This window comes from Equus przewalskii, chromosome 8 (genome assembly GCF_037783145.1).
Source record: "Equus przewalskii isolate Varuska chromosome 8, EquPr2, whole genome shotgun sequence".
Taxonomy (NCBI): domain Eukaryota; kingdom Metazoa; phylum Chordata; class Mammalia; order Perissodactyla; family Equidae; genus Equus; species Equus przewalskii.
In genome coordinates, this window is record NC_091838.1 from 50,291,495 (window position 1) to 50,317,448 (window position 25,954).

Here is a 25,954-nt window from a genome sequence, read left to right on the forward strand (position 1 = left end):
AGCTCCCCTCAGTACCTCTCCGCACGTCCTTTGCCACCAGCCCTATTTTCCAGAGCTTCCACATCCTGGGTGCCCGCGTCCCCCGCCCCCGCGCCGCGTCCCAGGTCCTCGACATCACCTGCTCTCCCCACTCGCTCATACTTCCCTCTCCCTCCCCTCAGGTAACCCCTTGCGGCCCCCCACCCCGGGGACCCCTCTCTCCACGCTACGCTCTCCCTCATTCCAGGACCCCGCCCACGACACCTCGGGAGCCCCTCTACGCGCTCACTCTTTCACCGCCGGGCCCGGATGTCCCCCCAGCGTTCCCTCCTTTCCAAACCCCTGGGCAGCCCCAATCCCCGGTCACAGCCCATCTCCGGACCTGACACTCCCCCTCCCCCCAGACGCTGCCACTCCTTTACCTCCCGACCTGACCCACAGGGCTCTCCCCTCCGCCCCGGCTCGCCGTCCTTCCCCACTCCCGGGCGCCCCCACTTGCTCACACTCTCCACGCCCTCCCCCCCGTCCCCCCCCCCCCGCCCCCCCGCCCCGGCCCCAGCCCGCAGATCGCGCCCGGGAGGGGCAGTCGTTGCCCGCGGGGCGCCCGCCGTGCCCGGGCCTGGGCAGCCGGGAGGTGACGCCGCCCCCGCGGGAGGAGCCCGGGAGGCGGAGGGGCGGAGGAGGCGCGGGCGGCGGCACGGAGCAGCGGCGGCGGCAGCAGCAGCGGCGTAGGGCGCGGGCCCTCGACGCCGACTTCACGGACCCAAGGGGCGGCGGCGGCTGAGGGACCCCGGGCGGCGTGTGAGGAGGAGCGACCTGCGCCCGACCCTGCTACGCGTCGGAGCTCGCTCGGACCAGGGCGTTGGCAGCCGAGGGGCCCTGGCCCCGGCACTCTCCGTTGCTGGCCCTTGTCATCCCTTCTCCGCTTTCGCTTCTCCTCTCTAGCTCCGAGGGGTCTCCGGCGGCCGGCCTGGGCCCCGCGGCCCTCTCCGCTCCCTTTCTGGAGGGGTCCCCTCGCGGCGCCGGGGAGCCCTGTGACGCGTCAGCCGGCCGGTCGGCTGAGCCGCTTCTCCGGGAAATTAGCCCCTGCTGCCTCCCTCCCCTACCCTCTCGGCTCCCGCCTCGGCACCCCTCCGGCTCGCGGGACGCTTCGAGCGAGTTCCCGGGACTCGCCCTGGGGGCCGGTTCGCAGCTACCCCTCTCCCCGTTCGGGCGGCGCGCGGGCCCCCGCCCCCGCCGCGGCCGGACACCCTCGCGCCCCAGCCCGCGCCGCCTCCCGCCTGCTCCCTCCAGTCACCCCACCCTGAGCGGTCCGCGCCACCTTACTCCACCAGCCTCCCCGGGCGCTCCGCGCGCTCCGCAGCCAGGCCCGGCCTCCCGCTCCTCTCCCCCCGAAACTGCTCACTTGCCAGCCCTTCGCCCCTGGGAAGAAGAAACATTTCCCGGAGCGCTCTCCTCACCCTCCCTCCCCCCGCACTCGCCCTGCCCTCCCCCCGCTCTTTCTGTCTTGGGGGAGGGGGGCTGTCGCCTCGGATTGAAGGCCATTGATTTGTATGTATTTGTCCCAGCGCCGGAGGCTGCCCCAGCCGCCCGCGCGGGTGCCGCCGCCGCCGCCGCCGCCCGTGGAGTTGCCTCCCCGCTTCCCTAGGGTGGTTAGGCTCCACCAAAGATGTCGGCTCCTGTCGGGCCGCGGGGCCGCCCGGCTCCCACCCCGGTGGCCTCTCAGCGGCCTCTGCAGCCCGAGATGCCCGACCTCAGCCACCTCACGGAGGAGGAGAGGAAAATCATCCTGGCCGTCATGGATCGGCAGAAGAAAGAAGAGGAGAAGGAGCAGTCGGTGCTCAAGTAAGGACCCGGCTCCATCTTCCCGCCTCCCTCCCTGCCCTCCGCCCCCTCGGCCGCTGCCCTGCGGCCGCCTGCGCGCCCCGGATCGTCGCTCTCCCTCCCGCCGGCGGCGCCTGGGCCACGAGGGCTGCGGCCGGCGTCGGCCGCCGGGGCTGCTTTCTGGGTGTCAGGGCGCGGGGGTGTGTGTCGGGGAGGGAGGGCGCCGAGGCCAGCTGAGGTGAGGGTGGAGAGCCTTTGGGCGGTGTAATTTTCCCGGGCGTCCTTCCGGCTTTCCCGGCGGGCCAGTTCGGCTCCGGGGCCCGGGTGGGGCTGGGGCTGAACCCCGGCTCCGCGCGTCCCTTCTTTCCCGCCGCCCCCGTGCGGAGGCAGTGACTGGGGCAATGGATCCAATATGGCCGTGCACAGGTGCTCCCGGCCGGGACGCGGGCGAAGGCGCGCCGGCCGGGGATGCGGGTGCCGCCGGGGGCCCCTCGTCCCGCGCCTCCGCAGGGCGACTCTGACCCCAACGCAGAGAGGAGCAGCGCTGCCCACGGTCGCCGCGGGCAGGAGGGCGGCTGTGCGGGCGAGGGGCCTAAGCTCTGTCGCGTCTCGGGTGGGTGTGCGGCCGCCGCCATCTTCCAGCCCCTCCCCTTCGGCGGGTTCCAACACCCTGCGCTCTGCTGCTCTGTCTGTCTGCAACTAGTAAATCTGTTTAATCCTGAGGAGACTGTGAAGAGACTCCAGTTCCTCCGATTACTGCAGTTTGGGTTGCTTCCTACCCTGTGAAGTTCTATTATTCGTGCTTATAGTCTGGGCAGCTAGGATTTTGCCGAGGGTGGGAGAGGGAAAGCAGCGCCCAGGCAGCGGTTTAGCGGCTGTGTAACTTCAGCACCAGGGAACTGTCCAGACAGAGAGAGCTGTCGCTCTGAGACTCCTCTTCTTGTCAGTTTAGTAGAGATTTGTTTCTACAGGTTTGCTTTTAAATGTTTTATGGTTATTTGATTTCTCAGTTACTATGTGAGATTGTGTAGAAGATATGTAACCTTTTTATATTTTTCCAACTCAACTGTTTTTTTACTTGAAATGAATTAGTCACTAGGAGATTACCTCGCACAGTTTATATGCCAAAGATGGGACCGTTCTTTTGCCTGTTATCAAGTATGCTTTTCCCGTATTCTCCACAGAAACACACAATTGAAAGTGTAGAGTTCCTCTCTGAAGGAACTAACACACTGACCTCGCATGATGTAAATTTTAAAAACAGGTTGTTGAATTCAGTATTCTTTAATGTACTTATAAAGAAACAATTCTCTATTTTCACATTTTAATGAAAAATACAACTTTAAATAATTTATGGTAACAAATGTATCAAATATCTGTACATATTCGAGAAAAGTACTACTTCTCAAAAATTACTGAGGGAGTAGGAGAACAAATGTATTTCTGACGTATTAACTGAAATAAAGAAGAATTGCTTCTTCAAAGCTAATTTCTGGGTTTGAGTACTTGTTTGGGAATGTGATTTATTAGTAGGCTTGGGAAATGAAAAAAGGTTAAGAGATTTAAATAGCTTATTTCAACTAATGGGAGAATAAAGTATTATTTTTAAAAGCTTTTTGAGCATACTCCTAACTTTGCTTAACTTTACTATATATGCTGATAATGCCAAGCTTTTGGTGACTTAGAGTTTGATATTTAGATATATGAATCCATTTTTTACTGTGATTGCTTTAAAATTAGTGTTGCCAAAATGATGCTCAAATAAAATGTAGTTTTATTTCTTTGACCCCCATATGTATTTAAATATACAGTGTGTTTTTCTTTACAGTATGCTAAATCATAGTATTTATTGGATAGTTCACTATAGTTCTAAATCTATTTATTGTTCTAATATATAGAAATTTAAATTAACTTTAAGTTGTGAATTGAGAATTACTCATAATGAACAGTATATTAGGAAAATGTTGTGAAAGGGTTTTTTAGGTACCTATGTGTGCCTATATTACATTTCTATGTAAACCTGCATACTATGCAAATACATATAATGTTTGTGCATTCACATTTGCACAGTTTATGTAGAAACAAACATTCTCTACACATATATTCACACAGTATATGAAATTACATTGATGAAAAATCTATTCATATTCATTTAAAATATCTATCTGCATTTCTACCTAACTTAGTCTTGGAAGGGTTTATACCTCAAAACAGCCTATATGGGTTCACAATTATTTTTGTATTCATTTTGACAAGAAGTTCTTTGGAGGTTAAAGCATAATATATTTGAAAATTTAATTTTGAACATTCTTTAAAAATGCTTTTGGCTTTTGTAATAAAATAAGATTAGGCAAGGAAAATGAGCGAAAGAGCAGACTTTATAACAGAGTTGTGATAGAGATAAAACCTTTTGAAGAATTTGACAATTTATTAAGCAGTATATTATCAATATTGGATATTAAGTTACCAATACTATATCTAGGAAAAAATAATACTAATTTTCTTCAATGATTATTATTTCCCATTAAGTTTTAGGGGCCATTTATCTGGTCATGACCACATTATCTTTTGTTTCTTTTTAGTGATGTCCATTTAATTGCATGTTGACATCTATTCTGAGAGGTCATAGGCAGAGAGAAATAAACTGAATTCAAATTCATGTCTGTAGCCCTTTAACAACTAAGTTAAAAAATAAGTTTGATGTGCGAAAAATGGAAACTATTGGATGAAAATATTTTTGCATGATCTGTGAGTTTCACTATTCATATTAAATATTCATACAAAGTGGGGAGTGCATGCCCAAGGGCATCAAAGATGATATATTGGAGTACAGGAAGAAAGTATTAAAACTTTTATTTACATTTCTATTTTTATTTGAAAAAGAAATAAATTAAGCTTTACTGATACTTAATATATACACTCACAATATTCAGATGCATTTAATTTATAAATAAATATGCATGTATTGAGAGGTTCATGCCTGAGATATTTTTAATGAGAGAGGTGAACGATCAAAACAGATTGAGACCACTAATCTGTCTCTTTTAGGATCCTGAATAATTAAAAACTACTTGTATTTAATTATCAGCAATTTCTTCAAAGCCTAGCTGAACATCTACATACTCAGGAAATCTTCTATCACCATCAAATAATACCATTTTATATATGAGTGAGACACTAAAATTTTGGAAGCATTTCTATATCTCAGTAGATCCCTCAATAGATCAGTAGGTACTTTCTTTATCCTTACATAAATTCCTTTAACAGTTTTGGTTTGGATAACTCAATCCATCAGTAAAATCTATAATGTCCTCTTACTGATTAATGTTTTTAAGCCTTGTCTTTCAAGACTGTAAACTTCTTGAGGGCAAGAATAAACATATACTCTTCTTTGGTGTTTGTGTTTTGTGCATCCTTAACACCTGCACATAGTAGGTACCTAATAAATAATGTTGGTTTGTCTTCTGGTAATGTTAATAAGGTAGTAATCAATTTTGTTGGGAAAATGAAGAATAATTTTTTTGAAAGAAAAGCATAATTTTTAAAACGTTTATATTTTCCAGTGAGGGTTTTTTTTTTTTTGGTGTGGTATTGTGAAAAGAAATGTTTAAGGAAACCAAACCCACTGAAATCAATAGAAAAGTATGTATTTATTGAATTTCTACTGTGTGCATATCATAGTCTTTTAGATGAGGTGTTTTTGTAACAAATTAGAAATTATGTGTTTCTTGACATGTAAATTATCTTTTCATTCTCAGTTCAGATTTTCTGTAAATGTCAAAGGGACAATTTGCTCCCCAAATAAAGGAAGACAGTAAGTAAAAATTTCTATGATAGATCAAGGTAATAATTTAGCTTATATTTAAATCATAGGTGAGCAGTTCTAAATTTTTTTTAATAATTAAATTTTAAAAGTACTTTCCAAAGTCAACTTATAAACGTCTTTATTTAGTAGGTAATATATACATATGGGCACGAAATTTCTTAGTTACCTATTTCCACTAGCTAGGGACAACTACTGTTGCCTTTTATTGTGTACTCTTCCAGAAATATTCTATGTATAAGAGTAAATATGTGCATATACCAAATATTGTGTGTCTGTATGTGTGTGTACATGTGTGCATGTACATGTATGGATGTATATGGGTAAAGATGAAAAACAGAGATGTGTCTTGCTGTTTACTTTTTAGGAGGTCAATTCCACACTCATTAGTGTACAGCTGCCTCGTGCATTTTAATGGCTGCATGATATCCCATTTTATGACTGTTTTATAATTTCTTTAACTAGTACCATATTTTTGAGTATTTAAGTTGATTCTAATTATTTTGCCATTAGAAACAATACTGTTATAAATATCTTTGTACCTATGTTATTTCCCACAAGTGTGAATATATCCCTGGGATAAATTCCTAGAAATAGAATTGTTTGGTCAAAAGGTCAGTATATTTTAAATTTTAATAAATATTGCCAAATTTACTTTCATAGAGGAAGTATGCATAAGTGACATATACTAGGGAGACTTTGTCACATCTTTGGCAACTCATTGTGTGATAATCCTTTCCAGTGTATTGGTGAAAAATATGCCATTGTAGATTTAATTGCAATTTTCTTATTATCCGTGAGGTTGAGAGCTTTTTACATTTGTTTTGAGCCTTTTGTATTTCTTTTTTTGTTGGTCATTTTTATTGATTTGTAGAGGCTCTTTATATGTCATTGGTTTTATGACCTTGTTTATACCTTTTTTTACTGGTCAAGATTTTTTAAAAATGTATTTGAATTTATATTTGTTTTATGGCTTATGGGTTTGTGATATACTTAGAGTGATCCTCCTCATTCTAATACTTAAAAAATGACTATTTTCTTCTCATAGCTAAATGAAAATTTAAGAATGTGGTATGTCAGATAAATGATGCAATTTAATCATGAAAACTTTTAAACAAAAATCATTATTTCACATGTAAATTACCATGGCCATTGCCAAAAATTGAGAACTTGTAGTTTTTAGTGACTCAAAATGCATTCTAAAAAGTTGGTTGGCATTTTATGAGAAGGTACCTAATAAATTCTTTAAATATATATTTTATTCTAAAGTAACTAGAAGAATTAAATAATATCTTCTTATTGAAGCTATATATTGATAGGGGCTGGCCCAGTGGTGGAGTGGTTGAGTTTGCCCACTCAGCTTTGGGGGCCCAGGGTTTCCCGGTTTGGATCCTGGGCGTGGCCTAGCACCTCTCATCAAGCCATGCTGAGGCAGTGTCCCATGTGGTAGAACTAGAAGATCCTACAACTAGAATATACAACTATGTTCTGGGGGGCTTTGGGAAGAAGAAGAAGAAGAAGAAGAAAAAAAGATCAGCAACAGATGTTAGCTCAGGGCCAGTTTTTAAAAATAAAAGTACATATATATATAGATAGATACATAAAGAACTGACTATACCGTGTGATGAAGAGGGAGGTAGTGGAGGTAAGTGTGGTGGGCCAGATGGATTTTGACTTGAAATCGTACTTTATTAATTAATAACTGTAAAGTCTTGCTTACATTATTAAACGCTCTGAGCCCATGTTTCCTCATCTATATTATCTGAGTAATAACACCTACTTTGAAGGATTATTTTGATCAGTATAGATTATTTAAATGTCCTGGCACAAGTGGGTGTGCAATAAATAGTTGTTAACTGATTATAGACAGCAGTCTCTTAACCTTAGTATTATCATAGCATTCCTGGGTGAAATCTTCCTTTTTTTTTTTTTTAAAGATTGGCACCTGAGCTAACATCTGTTGCCAGTCTTTTTTTTTCCTTTCTTCTTCTTCTCCCCAAAGCCCTCCAGTACATAGTTGCATATTCTAGTTGTAGATCCTTCTGGTTGTGCTATGTAGGATGCTGCCTCAGCATGGCTTAAGGAGCGGTGCCCTGTCCTCGCCCAGGATCCGAACCGGGGAAGCCGCGGAGCTGGCTCCCCCCACCCCCCCCCTTTTTTTTTTTTTTTATTAAGTTGAGAGATTCTTTTCCTGTCTACTGGGAAGTCAAAATATGCCTGGAGGACTTTTCAGTGACTTCATTTTTTGTCTAGAAGACCGGGGATGGTGAGAGGGAATGTGTCAAATTGGAAGCAGTTTCCTCAAGAAAAACCATTAGGGAATCTGATAACTAAGGTGTAGCAGTGAAAATAATACTGACACCAAGTTGTTGGTTATTGGCAAGCTACTGATTGTTGTGGGTGAATGTGAGGGAACTAATTTGTAAAAATTATTCTGTGATTGTCCTTAGATTTGGCAAAGATCAATTTTTTTTACTCTATTAATAAATCAAAATATGTACTTACTTATTTGTCATATTCATATTGTATCTGAGAAGTCAGAGAATCTTATTAGGTTAATCTAATTCTGAAGCATGATTATTAGAGCTTAGAATGCTCATCACCTTTCCATTGCCCCCAAAATACACACAATCTTTGTATGACTGCCTCTTTCTTATCCTTCTGGCCTTAGCTTCAAATTTGCCTCCTTAGAGAGGTCTTTCCTGATCACTCTTAAGTAGGTTTTCTCCTTTATTATCTATCACAACATCTTTAATAGTTCCCCAGTTGTACTTATCAAAATTTGCAGTGATTTCTTTACTTGTTTATGGGCTGTCTCCCCTGCTGGATTATAAACTCCCAGAGAGCAGACACCATGTTTGTCGTGTACACTATTTCAGCCTCACCTTCTCATCTAACGCACTACCTTACACATAGTAGTACTTAAAAATATTAGTTAGGGGGCCAGCCCTGTGGCCCAGTGGTTAAGTTCCCGTGCTCCGCTTTGGCGGCCCAGGGTTTCTCCAGTTCAAATCCTGGGCGCCGACATGGCACTGCTCATCAGGCTACGCTGAGGTGGCGTCCCACATGCCACAACTAGAAGGACTCACAACTAAAAATGCACAACTTTGTACCAGGGGGCTTTGGGGAGAAAAAGGAAAAATAAAATCTTAAAAAAAAAAATTAGGTGAATGAATGAAACATTGGGAATGAAAGACTGTGTTCATTTAGATAGTGCTTGCTTTCAAGATGAAATTCAGTACCCTAAAAGAAAAAGGTTTGCTTAGGTAATACTGTCCTTATTTTTGAATTCAAATGTAGTTTTTAAACATATGTCCAATTTTGTTTATTTTTCTGGAAGCAAACTTATAGTATTTGTGTGTGATTGCAACTCATCTTTCTTTTGAACTAAGAGCATATTTGTTTTGACTAAGAAACCAGAAGAATATTGTGATATATAATTTTTAAATTTAAAGAATATTACAAATTAAGGAATATTTTGCTTTAAAAATATTATTTTACTTTCAAAGCATTTGCAAATTTCCAGTGTGTTTAACCGAGCTGAATGGTAAGGAATGTATAGAATGTTTGGATAGAAATAATTCATTTCCTCCAGAGACAGACAATCTAAGACCAACCATAATCAAATGAACACATAAAAATGTAAAGTGTCATGAAAAACACTGTAAAGGTGTTTTTAGTACATTATAACCATAGTAAAAAATGTCAGACTAATCTAGTGAGCGCTTGTCTCTTTGACATTGTTTGAGGGTGTCAGACAGTTTATCCTTTTAAAATGTCTAGAAATTTTACTCCTAGATATTAAAGATACTAGAGACTACAGATACTTGTATATTCTCTAGTCACCTAATGAAATACAGATATCTCTGGGTGTTAAAACAGTTTTAACCATTATCTGGTGACCCTTAAGGAAATCACTATAACAAACATGACAAATCATAATTAAAATATTGCACAATAAGTGCTAGGAGACCACTGTGCACAGTTTATCATAGATATATTCACACAAGAGGAACATCTGGTCCAGTCTTGGGGAGATGACATCTAGGCTGAGTCTCAAAGGATGAGTAGATGTTACCTGGGCAGAGGAACATATTCCAAGCAGAAATGCTAAAACTCTCAAGTCTCCCTCTCCTCAAACACCTCTCATATGTGAAAGAGAGGCCAAGCATGGTCAAGAAACTCACTTGTAGTGGTTCAGAAGGTCTGGAGTATAGGATTTAAACAGAGGTGAGTCAGTAGAGGAGACTGAAGAGATGGCAAGGGTCAGAACTTAAAAGATCTTATATGCTATTCTTTTGATTTAGATTTAATCCCGAAGGCAGTAGGGAGTCATGGAGGGATTTTCAACAGTGGCTCAATATAATCGAACTTTTGTTGAAAAAAACTTCCCCACTCTTACAGTATAATGGATTGATGAGAATATGTAATACTAGAGACAAGGGCAATAGTTAGAAGACTCTTATAGTAATCCAGGTGATAGATGGGGAAGATATGAAATAAGGCAGTCATGGTGGAGGTGGAGAGGCAGGACAGATTTTGAAGTTTAGAAGCCAGATTGTCAGGATTTTTTTTTTTTTTTTGAGGAAGATTAGCCCTGAGCTAACATTTGCTGCCAATCCTCCTCTTTTTTGCTGAGGAAGACTGGCCCTGAGCTAACATCCATGCCCATCTTCCTCTGCTTTGTATGTGGGATGCTTGCCACAGCATGGCTTGCCAAGCAGTGCATAGATCTGCACCCTGGATCCGAACTGGCGAAACCCGGGCCACCAAAGAGGAATGAGTGAACTTAACTGCTGCGCCACCTGGCTGGCCCCAGATTACCAGGATTTGACAACTATGTGTAAAGGGTGAAGTAAATTCTTATGATGCCTGACTTGCTCAACTGACTGCTATGCATAATATATACCTGTCTTTGCCTGCTCATCTCACTGATGGTCAGCTCTCTGAACTCATTTAGTCTCAGGACCAGTGTTCTCTTGAGAGGGCAGTTGGGAAGTGGCTTCTTTTATTGTTTTAGTAATTCTAAAGAGTTATAACATGAATGTGTACTAGAAGTGACTACAACTTGGGATATAGTGGCAGTAGGATGAGAAATAATGGAGCAGTAGTAAAAAGGGCAAAAAGAGAAGAAGGAAGGCAAAGAAAAAGTGGGGAATGAAAAAATCAGTACTACTTGAATCTATTCATAATTCAAAGGAACCCTACTTAATATCTTAGCTTATAAAACTTTTTACTACTGGATATGTTAACACTGTAATCTTTTCAAAACTCCAGGTCTATCTTCCTTTTATTGAACATTCCTTGCTCCCATTGACAACTTAGTCTCAGTGAATTTTTTATCATCTGGTTTTGTTTCATTCTTTGGGTGTTTTTCACTATTACACCATCTTTGTTTTATATGTTGAATTTAACTAGGACAAATTTCCTCTTTTTTAATGTATTCCTACATCATCTCTACAGGAATTTTGGAAATGTGAGTTTATTTTAGGAAAGTATAGAGGAGATTAGCCTTGGAAATGACATGTAGCAGTTGGTGAAGATTCTGTTTCTCTTTGTAGTAGCTTATTGTATTATTGCAGTATTTCAGAAAGTGTTCGTATTGTGAAAGAGATAAATTTTGTTGCATTTGTGATGGGAGTTCTAGAAATAAGGTTGGAAGTAGGGTTATGGAAAGGGAAAAGTTAAGAACAGTTTTAGATTCAGGAGTAGTATAATATTATTTCACTACTTTCTCTCTAGGACTGTTACCAAAAAAATTTGTAGGTAGCTAGATAGTATAAATTAGGCTAAGAATGAACAGCTTTTATACAGTTTATATATTATGAACATGTATTATATCTACTATATAGATGTCAAAAAACTCTAATTCGTATTTTCCATACAACATAGTGCTAGCTAAATGTTTTTTTAAGGGATTTAGAATTAAAAGCTTTTATACAGGGGGCCGGCCCCGTGGCCCGGTGGTTAAGTTCGTGCGCTCCGCTTCAGCAGCCCATGGTTTTGCCAGTTCAGATCCTGGGTGCGGACGTGGCACTGCTCATCAGGCCATGCTGGGGTGGCATCCCACATGCCACAACTGGAAGGACCCACAACTAAAAATACACAACTATGTACTGAGGGGCTTTGGGGAAAAAAAGGAAAAATAAAATCTTTAAAAAAACCACAACTTTTACACAGTTTATGCATTATAAGTATTTAATATTTTTATGTGACACATATAATTTGGTAGGTTCTAGTAAACAGAGGTGCTTGATAAATGCTCCTTTAGGCACAGGAGGAAGATGGGATTCTCTTTGCCCTTCAGCATTTTTTCTTCCAACCAAGTTTATGTTCAGCTGGAAGGAAAAAATAACTTCGTAGTTTCATGCATCTGCAGTTAGGCTTCTGGAATGCTACACTGGGAAAAAAGAATACACTAAACCATATAGCTAGATAGCAGAATAACCACAATGGTGTTTATTGGTATTTGGTTCTTTGGTATTGTTCACTTGACAGATGGAGATTATGCTCACATCCCTCTTGTTTTGTTGGCATATGAATTTTTTTTTTTTGTAATGGCTTACTTCTCAGGCACATATATGAAAAATCTGTTTCATCTCACATCACACATAATTCCTTTTGACCAAAAGCTGAAAGATTAGTTAATGCTTTTATTAGCACAAATTGTTTTTTCTGTCAAAAATGAATCTTGTAGCGGAGGTAGCTAGATGTTCATCAGAGATTTATATTCTTCTCTCATAGAGTTGTTGCTATGCAGCAGCTGCCTTGCCCTGAACTACCTTTTCCAGGTCCCCTCGTATCTAGATGGGTTAATGTGATTGAGGTCTGGCTGATGACCACCCTCCCCCAATTAGACTTTCCATGAATAGGAGATACATTTCTGTGTTAAGTCATTGCAATTTTGGGGGTGTATCTATTATTCTGGCTAACAACACCTTAACTAATACAAATTCTCTTATGATTATTATCTGTTATTTATTTTACTTTTGAAAAGCTTTAAGGTTCTCATCTTTGCACTGGTTGACTCCAGAAGTACTTCCATGGTACTGAATTTTATTACCACAGGCTGATCTCTCTTCACTGACTGTCTGGTCTAAGATTAGTTTAGACTAAGATTAAACCAGACTAAGTCTTAACTCAGTCATAGGATTCTTGAATACAGATTTGTATCCTGAAGGGTCTATTCCATCTGCTTGGTGACAACTAAGCTGTATCCCAACTGGGGATTTGTTGTTGAAGATGCAAAAAAGTACATATACTATATCTTAAGAGAAATACTTGTTCTGGAAGCACATGTAGCACACAAACTTAATGATGAGACAGAAAGATTCACAATATTAGCGATCCATTTTAGAACAAATTGAAGCCTCATGTTAGAAGTTTTGCAGGTTGAAGGCTAATGGTTAAACTTCATCTCCAAACTAAAAGTTAGAAAGGTTTGCAGAAATTGGAGGTAAATTTTATAAGATCAGAGGAATCTGTTAGTTGAATGTTGTTGAAAATTATCACTGCATTTTACATATTTTTCCATTTACCCCTCTAGATCTACTCCACTTTTTTCCATTTTGCTGTGTACTATGGGAGGCTGACCTCTATAGATTGCACCAGGAGGCTCCCTTGTTCTCTGACTTCCAGTTGAGTTCTGTCGATACAGAACTGGTAGATTTTGAGGCACTGGTAGATTGGAGGTAAGGAGAAGAATGAGGTCAGATTATTTGTTCCCAGGCTTCCTCTATACCAGGCTTTTGCGGTTGGCTGTGTTTTTCTTCTGAAAACACCAGTTCCATTTGGTGGCTCTGTTAGTATAGTTATTTTCTTCTGGTTCTGGAAATTGCTTTCTACTGCTGTAAACCCCCGTGCCACACCATCCCTTGTTGGTTTCCTTAAACCCTGCCCACACCTTTGTAAATTAGTCCCTTTATTAAACTCTCCTTGATTACTCAGTTTGAATATGCCATCTATTTCCTGCCAGGACCCAGACTGCTACACTGTGGTTCAGTAAAAATTTATTGGGATTATGAATGTGAATGGACCATGACTTTAGGTATCCACAACCCACTTCATCCAATGCATCGTTCAATATAACTATAGTAATCATTTTATGAATCCCTCTATATGTCATGTTCTTTAACTCTTTGGTTATGCACATGCCCTTACTCGTTACGTGACGATCTGTTTTGTGCCCATCTCCATTGCTCTTTGATGCATTTCCACCAGTTGTGTCTCTCTTTTCAATTTCCATAGCATTTTGTATATAATTATTTTATAATGTTTCTGATATTCAATAGTAATTACTGATCTCTATGTTCTCCTTAGTATGACTGGTTTCTTTGAAGTCGTGGACAAAGTTTTAATCTTCTTTTTATGCTCAGGGCAGTACAAGGCACGTAGTTATCAGTCAATAAACATTTCTTAATAAAACTTGGTGGTGAATGGGAGTCATTCTAATTTCCTTCCTCTCCCTCAGCCCTCAGATATAATCAGTTACCAAATCCTGTTATTAGTGTCTTCCAAATATCTTTGAAATCTGTCTGTTTCTCTCCATCTTCATTGTTACTGCCTTGTTTCATGCCTTTATTATATTTTCCTTAACTATTTGTTTCTAAACAGATATCTCCACTTTCAGGCTCATCTCTTCTAGTGCAACCTCCACAGTAGTACAACACTCTAATACACAAATCTGTTTTAAAACCCTTAATATTCTTTGGCGCCTCCCCATTGCATTTATCATATAGTCCAAACTTCTAGGTATACCACAGAAGTCCCTTTGTGATGTTTTATCGATCTTTCTCTTCTTGTAGTCTTTCATGAGCAATGCCTGTTTTGGTTGTATCAGACTCTTTGAAGTTAGTTTCCTAATTTTTTTTAGTCTTGCTTCTGTAGTTCAACATATACTGTTCTCTTACTGGAAAGCCCTACCCACTTTGTTCTCTTGGAAAGCCCTACCCACTTTTCTCTGGCTAAGTCCTACTACTTCGTAACTGAAATTCATCTCAGGTTTCCAACTTATTGAAAACAGTGTTGGGTGACTCTCCTTTGTGCTCTCATAACTCTTATTGCATACCTCTATTAATAACTCTTACTACATTAATACTCAGCCAACATTTATTGAATGCTTACTATGGTATTAGTATGCTGCATTATATATGCATTATCTGATTCAGCTTGTACAACAACCTTATGAAATAGTTATTATTTTTCCCAGTTTTATGATGAAAAAAATGAAGACTCAAGTTATGTGCCCAAAGTTTTCAGTAGGGAGCCAGGGTTTAAACCCAAGGAGCCATATTCTAGAATTTGCACTCTTAATAACTACACTTTATTATATTATAGTTGTTGGCTTCTTTCTCTTTTCTAATAGATTGTAGAGAAGGACAGTGTGATCAGTGGGTGGTCCATTGTGAATGGATATAAATGTTTTTTGAATTAATGGTTAAGTCTGGCACTACCTAACTGAGTGGATAGCTGCTAATATCTCAAGAAATGGTTGTCTTTGGGATTACTGGTCACATTTGCAAGAAGTTTCATTGTTACTTCTCTTGGACATGAGAACTATTGCTTATGATGCATGGTATTAATTAAACTGACAAACAGTGAGCAACAAATGAAATCAGTGAGAACAAAATATATTTAATAAATACTATTTTTTCCATTTAAGAAACTTTTCATTTAATAACATTTGTTCAAGGATGTGAGAGATTAAGCCCCTTTTTGCTAGTGGTAGACAATGTACTTTTGCTATTGTATCAAGTATTTTCTGTTTGAACGAGTAGATGTTAGCATTTTAGAAACCACCCCCAACAAAAAAATTCTCTGGGCAATAATGATGGTGGTATTTCAAGGGTAGGAAGCTAAATGGATCTTCAGAGAGAATGTGTGGAATTGGATCATCTTCTAAGTATGCTTCGGAAAAAATTCAGAAATTTAAAATCAAGGGAACTTGAGCATAGACATTTAAATGGTCTGCTAGTGCAGAAGGTATGCACCTTTAAAGACAAAGCATCTTTGTTAAAACCTGATGCTGGACATTTGTTAATGTCTGGAATATGAGATGAAGTTGATTTCTAGGTGATAAAAAGTTTAAAGAATATTAGCATATGGGCAGCGACCACTCTTCAAGTATCTTAACAAGAACAAGGTAACATGGTAACAAAATCGAGCCAAAGAAATGAACCCAAAGGTGTGTGTAATAAACTGTGTCATTTGAGGTAATCTATAGCTAAGGTTACCTTAAATCAAAGAGGGTTTGCTCTACCTATATCTCATGTGTAATTTCTTTAAAATTTTTTCCCTTACTTTCCTAGTAGTGTTCTTATAGTAAAATTCCAGTTCTTTGTTGATATAATAATGAGAGCTTAGAGTACCCCTAGAGACAGTCTTCTGTGGTACCATAAATTATCTTAATTAAGATCTGAGAAGGAATATGTAGAATGGAGGAAAAAGAAGTGGAAATTTAGGAATATGAAACGAATATTCAGTTTTAATCTTATGCCTGTTTCACATAGAGTTTTCTTTGAATTTGAATATATCTCTAGACTTGTAGCAGGAATTGAAAGAGGGAGCTAATATTTGTTCAGTGTCTACTATGTGCTAGGATCCAGATCACAAAGTTCATAAGTAGCAGAACACAGATCTTTCTAACTCCAACACCCATTTCTCTTAGCATCACATTGCCTTTTAGTCTTATGGAAAATAGCTAAGAGCCTAGTGTTTAAGCTCCTGGACTCTGGAGTGAGACAAGCTTGGGTTCCAATCTGGGCTCTGTTACTTGGTAGCTGTGCACCTCAGTGTGTTCATCTGTAAAATGGGACTGCTAACACCTACTTCAGAAGCTGTTATGAGGATTAATTGAGTTTATGTTTGTAAGGTTCTTAGAAGAATTCCTAGCATGTAATAAACACCATATAAATGTTTGTTAAATAAATGAATTAGGTGGGAGTAGAGGAAACATTGATAACTATAGAGAATATCAATCTAGTTTATCATCAGAAATACTTTTATGAACCTCAAGTTTTTTTAATGCCTATTGAAAGGACATTATTTTTTTAAAATAAATTAAGACAGATCTTCCCAGTTCATAAATAGTATTCTTTGTATTAGTTTTCTACTGGTAACAAGTTTAGTGGCTTAAAACAACACAAGTTTATTATCTTACAGTTCTGTAGGTCAGAAGTCTGAGATGGGTCTCATTGGACTAAAATCAAAGGAACTGGCTGCATTTCTTTCTGGAAGCTAGAGGGGAGGATGTTTCCTTGCTCATTTGGGCTGCTGAAAGAATTCAGTTCCTTGAGATTATAGAACTGAGATCCCGATTTCCTTGTTGGCTGTCAGCTGAATGCTGTTCTAACCTCCAATAGGCCTCTCTCCAGTGCTTACATATAGCTTTCTACATCTCAGAACCGGCAATGGGATGTTGAATTCTGCTCATGATGTCATCTCTCTAACCCTTCTTCTGTCATTGCATCTCTCTCTGCCCATAGCTGGGAAAGATTTTTCTCTTTTAAAGATTCATGTGATTAGATTGGGCCCACTCAGATATTCCAGGATAATCTTCTCATCTAATCACATCTGTAAAATCCCTTTTGCTATGTAAGGACACATAATTACATGTTCCTGGGATTAGAGTGTGAGTATCTTTGGGGGCCATTATTCTCCTTACATTTCTCTAGTGAGTGTCACTAGATATAAGTTTGAATATATTTTTTTATAAAGTAAATACTGTGCTACTCTTATTTTTTGAAATGTATCTTGTATTCAGAGACACAAATTCCAGAATGATATCTCTGAATAATATTTTACAATGCACTTTTCCATGGGTTTATAATACTTTATTGCCCTCAACTTATCGCCAACTTATTTTATTTATTTAACAAGTTCTTCCTGAATTAAAATGCTGGTCTTACTAGGGGTCGGATTAGGAGGTTGAGGACAAGCAGTGTGAATTGTTCTGGGCTCTGCACATAAAAAGCACATAAATACTCTTCCTAAGTAGTCATTTTGGTTAATAATTGGATTTATTTTTATAGAGGGAGTAATAAATAATTTTGCCATATGACTAACATAATGAAGAGTCATTAAAATATTTCCAAATGCAGTATTTTCATTGTCTAACGGTCTTTTTTAAAGACTCAGCATAAATTTTATATTGCAGTAAGAGTAAGTAAAGATTTGGATTTAATCTTTTGACAAGAATGTGGTTTCTGTTGGTGGGTTTGATCAAGAACCATTTCTTACCCCACAATAAGTGTGCTTTCATATATTTCTTTCTTATAATTATTAGCCGAGAAGTCTGATTTAATGAAAAGATACAGTGTGTATTATGACTTAAACTTTATGTCAGTGTTTAAAATATAATCAATTGTTTTAACTTAGGTATATAGAACATTAAAAGTACCTATCAAATAAATAAAGTAGAAAAAGAAAATAATCCAAAATTGTCCTTTAAAACTACTAATATAAATTCATGTTGCAGTATATAGTTTTATATGTTAGGATAGTCTGGATATCAGAATCCAGTCAGGAGACAGAAACTGCAATAGTAACTTGAACAGGGAAATTTTACTATAGAGGATTATTAACCTATAGAAGGTTATAGAAGGGAGCAGCTACCACTTTTAGGGCTGAGGCTGAGTCCCCAAGGAAGGAACAAAGTTGGAAGAAGCCCCTTCCCCTATGGCTGAGGCTGAGATTCAGCCTTCATTGGAGGGTGACCCTGTGGCCCATTGAGCTGCCACAGGCTGGGGCAGGCAATCACCTGTGAGGGTGTACGTGGGCCTTGCTGAGAAGCTAGCTGGAATGCTTAGGAAACTCACTGGGAACCACTATTGGGGTGTCAGCAACTTGTTGGCATACTATCTGCTGGGTTGCCGCTGAAACTGCTGGAAAGATGCCCTCTGGGGTACTCGTGAAACATGCTAGGAGGGTGAGTGCCACTGGATGTTCTCTAAGCTCCTGGCAGCCAAGCACTGCAAGAAAAGCAAAGCACCCAAAACCAGAATGAGAAGCCCCTTCTTCTTTTAATGTTGCTCCGGCTCCCTCTACTGACAAAGTTTAAGATTATGCCAACTGGTAAAGGAGAAATGGTTACGGAGTCCAGATTGAGTATAACAAAGTAGTACAAAGAAGGGTGGATTTGGAACTGAGAAGCAATAAATTTATAAATCTGTAGTGGGCTGTGCTGTCTCCAAATATAAGTAGCTTAAAACAACATAGTTTTTTTCTTTTTCATGCCAGATGTTTTCTCTGGGTCACTTGGGGTCTCTACTCCATGTCATCCTCATTCTCGGACACAGGCTGATGGAGAAGCTATCTGGAACATTCAGAGTAGAAGAAAAGAGAGACTGTGGTGAATTGCAAGTTGTCTCTTAAAGTTTCCTCTCAGAAATATGTATACAACTTCTGCTCACATTTCATTGGCCAAAGCACGTTACATGATCATGCCTAGCTCAGGGTAGAGAAGTGCAATCTTACCATGAATGGAGGGAGAATCAGAAATATTTGTGGAAAAATATAACTAACACAAGATTGATAGGATTGGTATTAGGAAATTTGCCAACCCCTAGAATATCTGATTATAATTATCCCTTTAAAATGAAGTTTTATTCACTTTGTAGTTTTTATGAATTTTAGTGAGAAAATAGCATCAATGTAAAAATTGGTGGTACTCTTAACTTCTGGGTCAGTGACTTCAAACCAGGTAGTGCACTTATTCATTTGTGTAAAACAGTGAAGTCGAAAACAAATTTAAGCAGCAGAAAATATATTTTTTGAAGGTTAGATACAGACTTTATTTTTTAATTTTGCACTTTAAAAATTTTATATTAACTTTTGCTTACATGATATTACATGAAATATGAAATGTCTCTTTATGCAGGAAAAGGTTTTTTCATTTGTCATCAGTCTTGGTTAGGGGTTAAAAAACAAGATTTAGAGATCTGGATTAGAGTGCCGGCTGCATCATTTACAAGCTATGTTATCTTGAAGAAGTCACTTAAACTCCCTAAACTCTGTAAAATGGAGATGGAAAACACAGCTCCCAAATCCCTTAACTGAAACTTGTGGTGCCAGATGTGTTTTAGAATTCAGGTATTTTGGACTTTAGAGGATTAGGAGGTTGAGGACAAGCAGTGTGATATGATATGTAACTTTTAGTGAGGTCAGAACAGCAGACCTTAATCAAACACATTTATATTTTCCCAGTGAAACATATACGTATTTACAAGTGGATTAAATAAACTGTATATTGTCTCATCCTAATTCAGATCAGGAGTTTTGACCCAGACTTACAAAGAAAGTTTTCCTTTCAGAGGTTTTAGGATTTTGGAATCGTGGGTAAGGACTGTGGGCCTGGGTATCTATCATAGGGTTAAAGTGACACTATGTAAATGAAAGTGCCTGTGAGCTATACATTGGTATAACATTAATTATTGTAATCACAGTGGCCATTAATGATATCGTCATCACCAGCCATTTAAAATAAAATTTAAAGGAAAGAATTGAAAACTAGATTTTGCTTCTGTTGGCTTGCTTAAATAGATCATTATTGGGGTCTGCATTGATCTCAGATGGTTTGAATTTTTATTTAGAACAATTTAAATGTTACTGTTGCCAGAAAGAGCTTTATACATGAAAAAGCTGATGGTATAACTCTTGCTTAAAGTCTCAGTGTCTCCCCATTGCTAGCTGCGTGCAGCCTTTAACTGGGGTCCCTCCTCTGAACCATGGAACACACAAAATGATGAGTAATTATTTTCTTACTTCTCCCAAGGATGGGCCTATTAACTAGTACCATTCTGGATGTGTGAGAGATAAGTTAATTTATTACCTACAGTGGATGCTTTAGGACTTTAAAGTTTAATTCTTTTCTATATCTCTGGTTGACAAAGGTTGGGTAAAATTGTATAGTTCTTAGCATGGCAAACAAGGCCCGTCATGATCTGTCCCCTATTTATTTACTCTCTGCAGTCTTGTTTTCTCCCGTTCCACTACGTATTTTAGCTGAATAGTTACACAACTTTAACTTAGTGCTTCCTAACCTTTTTCATGTCATGCCATACATAGAAAATGCTAATAGACTTGTATGTCATGTTGGGGTAAACTGGAAAAGATTTGGGGGCATCTATATGGGACTTTGTGAAAAAATAAGTCACATTTTCTATTATATAATTATAAGCAAAACAAAATGCAAGGTATTATGGAAGATAGTAAATGGTGAATTGTAAAAACTTTATAATATCTTTTCAACATCTAAAATGAGAAACTTAGCTGGCCTCTATGAGCATAACTTTTTTGTCAGGTTTATTTACTTATTTTTGAAACAGGTACACGTAATTCCTGATCAGGACTGTTTAATGATGATCTCTTAATTCTTTTTGGTCACTATTGACAAGAAACTGTACAGGTAGTTGGTAGCAAATTGCAGGAAAGAACTTTTTTCTTTTTCTTTGATTGATAGAAACTCTTTTATGCTATTAGCCAGAATTTTGAAAATTCATTCTCTTTAGATTTTACTTCAGTGATAGTAACATTCTTTAACTGCCTTTCCTCTTCTTTCAGTGACAAACGTAATGTTGAAGTTTCTTCTGATAATGTGAATGGATTTCAAATCTAGTTGAATTTTTTAAAAATATCAATTATTTAAAAATAATATTGATATTCTTCAAGCATATACGGTACTTTACTAGCCTTAATTAGGATTCAAATTATAACATTGACTATCACTGGCGAATCATTTTAACCTAATTTTTATGACACTAACTATTGCTTTGAATCTATAAACTTTTGCATACTCACTTAATGTACATTCATAAGGTTCCTAGAAATTTTTTTTAATGGCATTTTGTTTAGCAATTGTTATTTTTTAATATTGGCACCTGAGCTAACATCTGCTGCCAATCTTTTTTCTTTCTTTTTCTTCTTCTCCCCAAAGCTCCCCAGTGCATAGTTGTATATTTTAGTTGCAGGTCCTTCTAGTTGTGCTATGTGGGATGCTGCCTCAGCACGGCTTGATGAGTGGTGCTAGGTGAACGCCCAGGATCTGAACCGGTGAAACCCTGGGCCACCGAAGTGGAGCGTGTGAACCTAACTCCTCAGCCATGGGGCTGGCCTGGAAATTTTTGATTAAGTTCGTTCAGGTGATCGAAATTGTCAAATAGGCCATTTTTTGAAGCCAATAGCTACCTTTCAGCAAATCTGTAAAGTGAGAATCACTCACAATATCAATGCTTATTTTTAACCCATAAACTTTAAAATAAAAGCATTCATTTTGAATAGACAGCACACTAAGTACAGAATGGCAGAGAGTAGTACTCTGAACACATTTCTTTGTATAAAGCCAAAAGTAGTTGGTATTGTAGCATTTTGGGATTAGATTCTGCATTTTGAAAACATTATTTAATGTGGAATTTATATCTACAGGCTATATTTTGCATTCAAGAGCTTCTCTGGGAATAAAATATTGTGTTACTTGAATTTCCATTTTTTCAGAATGAACTCTGGTTGTAGAGCCTTTATACTTTCTTGTCATTGCAAATGTATACAGTATTTCTATAATATTTTGTTTCAAAATCTTGATTTACTGATTTGAATCTTTCATTTTTGAGGGTACATTTTTGCAGGACAAATAAGTTTTTTTTAGTCATTTTTCTTCAGGGGCCATAATGTCAGTTATTAGCTAGATGCTAACTGTAGATTTGTTAATCTGTAATGAAAACTTTAGTTAGTACTCTTCTTGATTAGTGTTGTCTCTGTATCCTCTCACAGACCATCAACACATTTACTAATAATACTGTTGAAAGTGCCGTTCGTTCTGTCTTTTTTTCTTTTTGGTTCATTGGTTTAAAATACCGTGTCGGCAATGTCCATGTAGACTGGTAAATACACAGTTCTGCAGTTGTGCTTCGTTTGTTATTTTTTGCTTACAGACACTTTAAAAAGTTAAAATCTTTTGCTGTGTGGTAAGGTGCTGGCATTGTTTATTTGGCCCTATTCCTTTGAAATAACTTTTTCTTGCAAATAAGGTATTTAGTTTGAGGAAGAGAAGAATTATCAGGGTATGGGAATCCAAATTTGAGATCCTTATTAATATTGCTTAACTAGGGATTTAAACTTTTACTTCAATAATTAAAGTTTTGGAAAATTCACAGTTACACTCATACTTGATTAAAGATATTAAAAAAAAATCTACAGTCTTGGGGCCGGCCTGGTGGCATAGTGGCTAAGTTTGCATTCTCTGCGTCTGCAGCCCCGGGTTGTGGGTTCCCATCCCGGGCGCAGACCTACACCCCTTCGTCAAGCCACGCTGTGGTGTGTCCCATATACAAAAATAGAGGAAGATTGGAACAGATGTTAGCTCAGGGACAATCTTCCTCAAGCAAAAAGAGGGAGATTGGCAACAGATATTAGCTCAGGGCTAATCTTTCTCACACACACACAGAAAGTTTACAGTCCTCTTTACTAAATTTACTTATGTTAAATTATTTTTTTTGTTTCTAAAATTAAGATAATCCATTATGGAATTCTGTCATGAATGAGTCTCTTGCTAATTGTTAACATCAAAAGCCAATAAGAGGGGCTGGCCCTGTGGCCGAGGGGTTAAGTTCGTGCGCTCCGCTGTAGGTGGCCCAGTGTTTCGTTGGTTCGGGTCCTGAGCATGGACATGGCACTGCTCATCAAGCTACGCTTGAGCCAGCATCCCACATGCCACAACTAGAAGGACCCACAACGAAGAATATACAACTATGTACCAGGGGGCTTTGGGGAGAAAAAGGAAAAAAAATAAAATCTTAAAAAAAAAAAAGCCAATAAGAAAGAAAAAAGGAAAGAAAGGGATAAGGAAATAAGAAAAGACAAACAATAAAAAATTCACAAATTTATGTTCTAACAGGGATGTCTGATATGAAATGATGCTGCTGATGAGAATAACGATAGCAGTCATATATACTTTATATTTTAGAAAAGTGTGAAAATAAGGGCAAATTAAATTAAAAATAAATATTTTATGTATATATACAAAATAAAGAACTTCATTGATAATAACCCCGTTGTGGAAAACGTAATAATAATTAGACTACCTGAGATGATCCAGTGGGAAGGCTGGGGAGAGCCGCTGTGTAGTCGCTTCTACAAAGTCATGTGTACTCTGTACTTTCTAAAATAATTTAGAAAAAACAGGTGTCCTCTTGTACATATTTAAGTTTACATGTAAAATTTTCCAGTGTAGCATACAATATATAAAAATAAAAGATAATGATTGTTTTTGCCTTAGGTATTTATTCATTCTTCTTTTAAATAAATATGTCTGCTATATACCAGCCACTGTACTCATTTAGGAAATAGAGAGAACAGGACATAGTCTCTACCCTTGAGGTGCTCACAGTCTAGTCAGCAAGAGTCGTGTAAATAAAGAATTAAAATACGTGACATATGCTTTAAAATAGTCATGTACTGATTGTTGGGATGAAAAAGAGAAAGGGGCAACTTTATGAAGATGGAGGGTTTAGGACGAAGGCTTTGTAACCAAAGATAACATTCAAACAGGCTTTGCAGGAAAATTATAATTCAGTATGTGGGAGAGAAGGGAATTCTAGATGTGTGCAGAATGTGGATTGTGAAAGAATATGTCTTTGGGGACTATACTGCTAGGTACATGGAAGGTGGGAGGAAGGGGTGGAATAGTGGAAGCTAGTTGCTGGGGGTCATTTGTAAAGGGCCTTGTATACAGCACGGGTTTTCAACTGATATGTACCACTACTGAGATACTAGTTGTTAAAATATTGAATTGCTTTCATGCAGATTGATACATTTTATTGAGGGAATAAGTTACCTAAAGATGTCGTCCAATGCAATCCTTAGAGGTAAATTATGGATCTTAGTAACCTTGCTGGTGTGGATTAATGTGGTCCTTGGAAGGCACATAGTGACTGGAGTGTCAGTGCCTGCCTGATACTCCAGAGTGTCCTATTGTGTTGGAGGCAATGGAGCAGGCTGTAGTGCAGGTAGTTTTCGTGGCACCATTCTTTTGGGGATGTCCTGAGACATAGGGGTTTCATGCCCTGTGGGAAACACTAGCATCTGTATGCTTATGTGACAATGACATGCAGGCAGCATGCCTAGCTGCCTTCCAGCTGCAAAAAGTGCTGCTGGGTACCAGTGACTAATGACCGTCATTTTAATGAGGAAGATGTTGGGAAAAGCTTGCTATGGTTCTAAAAATGAAATCATGGCCCCATTAAAGGTATTAAATCAACACTTTCTAAAACTCAACAAATGATTTGGAAATTATTAGAATGACTTTATGGATAATTTATGCTACAACTCTTTTTACACAGTAAGCAAATATCTATATATTTACATCTATAGTTTATTTGGAAAAAAGAAGGAAATTTATTTCTAATGTTGGTTTATATATTGATTTGTATATTAATTTTATATGATTGTATCAGTTAAGTATTTAGAATCACCTGTGCCTGTATGCCATGTTAGGAAATTTGAATTTCATCTCTCATTGGCGTGTTTGATCTGCAGTAAAAGGTTTTGAAATAAGAGCATGATAGGGCCTGTTATGTCAATAAATTCTATTGATTTAGTGTTGGAAATTCTAACTAGTGTGAGAATCCTCACCAGTGTATTTCCACTGGTGCTGCCACTGTCTTGTATTCTGGGATCTTGTGTCTTTATCCTGGATTTGTCCTCTGTATTGCTGCACAATACCTTCTTAAAAATCAAATTTAAATCATTCATTCCCTAGTTTAAAGACCTCTTCAGGCTTCCTGTTGCTTTGGATACAATTGAAACTCCTTACTTTTGCATGCAAGGTCCTTCACAGTCTCTCCCCAGCCTCTCTTTCCGGCTTCGTCTTTCACCTCTCCCTTTCACAGGTCTTTCATTTTAGCTATAAGATTTTCACCATTTCTGGAATGTTGAAGTAGGGAAGGAGGCCCTCTCATAAGGGGAATATGTATGGAATAAATAAATAAGTGAATTAATATATCATATATACTATATATCCTGAAATATTTGAAATTGGGACCAAATCAGTCATGCTTTCATTTAAAAAGTTATGCTAAAATCACCTTTTAAAGAGTTGCAGATACCATTAAGGACAAAAACTTTCATTACTCATTTTCTTCAACTTCAATAGGAAATCTTATGGAATTATTTTGGAACACATGCTTCCAATCTGCCACCAGATTTTGCAGCAGAAATTTATATAACCATGCCATAGCTCAAACTGTCTCACAATTTACCATATGTTTCAATATTTCCAATGTTTTCAAACAGTCTCCTCTTGCCCACCCTTTCTAGTTCACATTTCTCAGCTTTGTC

At 38.9% G+C, this 25,954-nt stretch overlaps 2 protein-coding genes across 35 annotated transcripts in view; both read left to right on the forward strand.

Annotated features, from left to right (window-relative positions):
* Positions 1–288: 288 nt before the first annotated feature.
* On the forward strand, positions 289–1,627 carry LOC139085143 (uncharacterized). Its single transcript, XM_070630939.1, has 2 exons — positions 289–707; positions 925–1,627. The coding sequence occupies exons 1-2, from the start codon at positions 289–291 to the stop codon at positions 1,625–1,627; spliced, it is 1,122 nt and encodes a 373-aa protein (XP_070487040.1).
* Positions 1,419–25,954, forward strand: part of RIMS2 (regulating synaptic membrane exocytosis 2) — a 573,066-nt gene continuing 548,530 nt past the window's right edge. For all 34 annotated transcript variants that reach the window (XM_070630747.1, XM_070630761.1, XM_070630775.1 and 31 more), the window contains exon 1: positions 1,419–1,824. In XM_070630747.1, the coding sequence (XP_070486848.1) occupies positions 1,649–1,824 (176 nt within the window). In that variant the 5' untranslated portion in view covers positions 1,419–1,648. The remainder of the gene's footprint in view (positions 1,825–25,954) is intronic.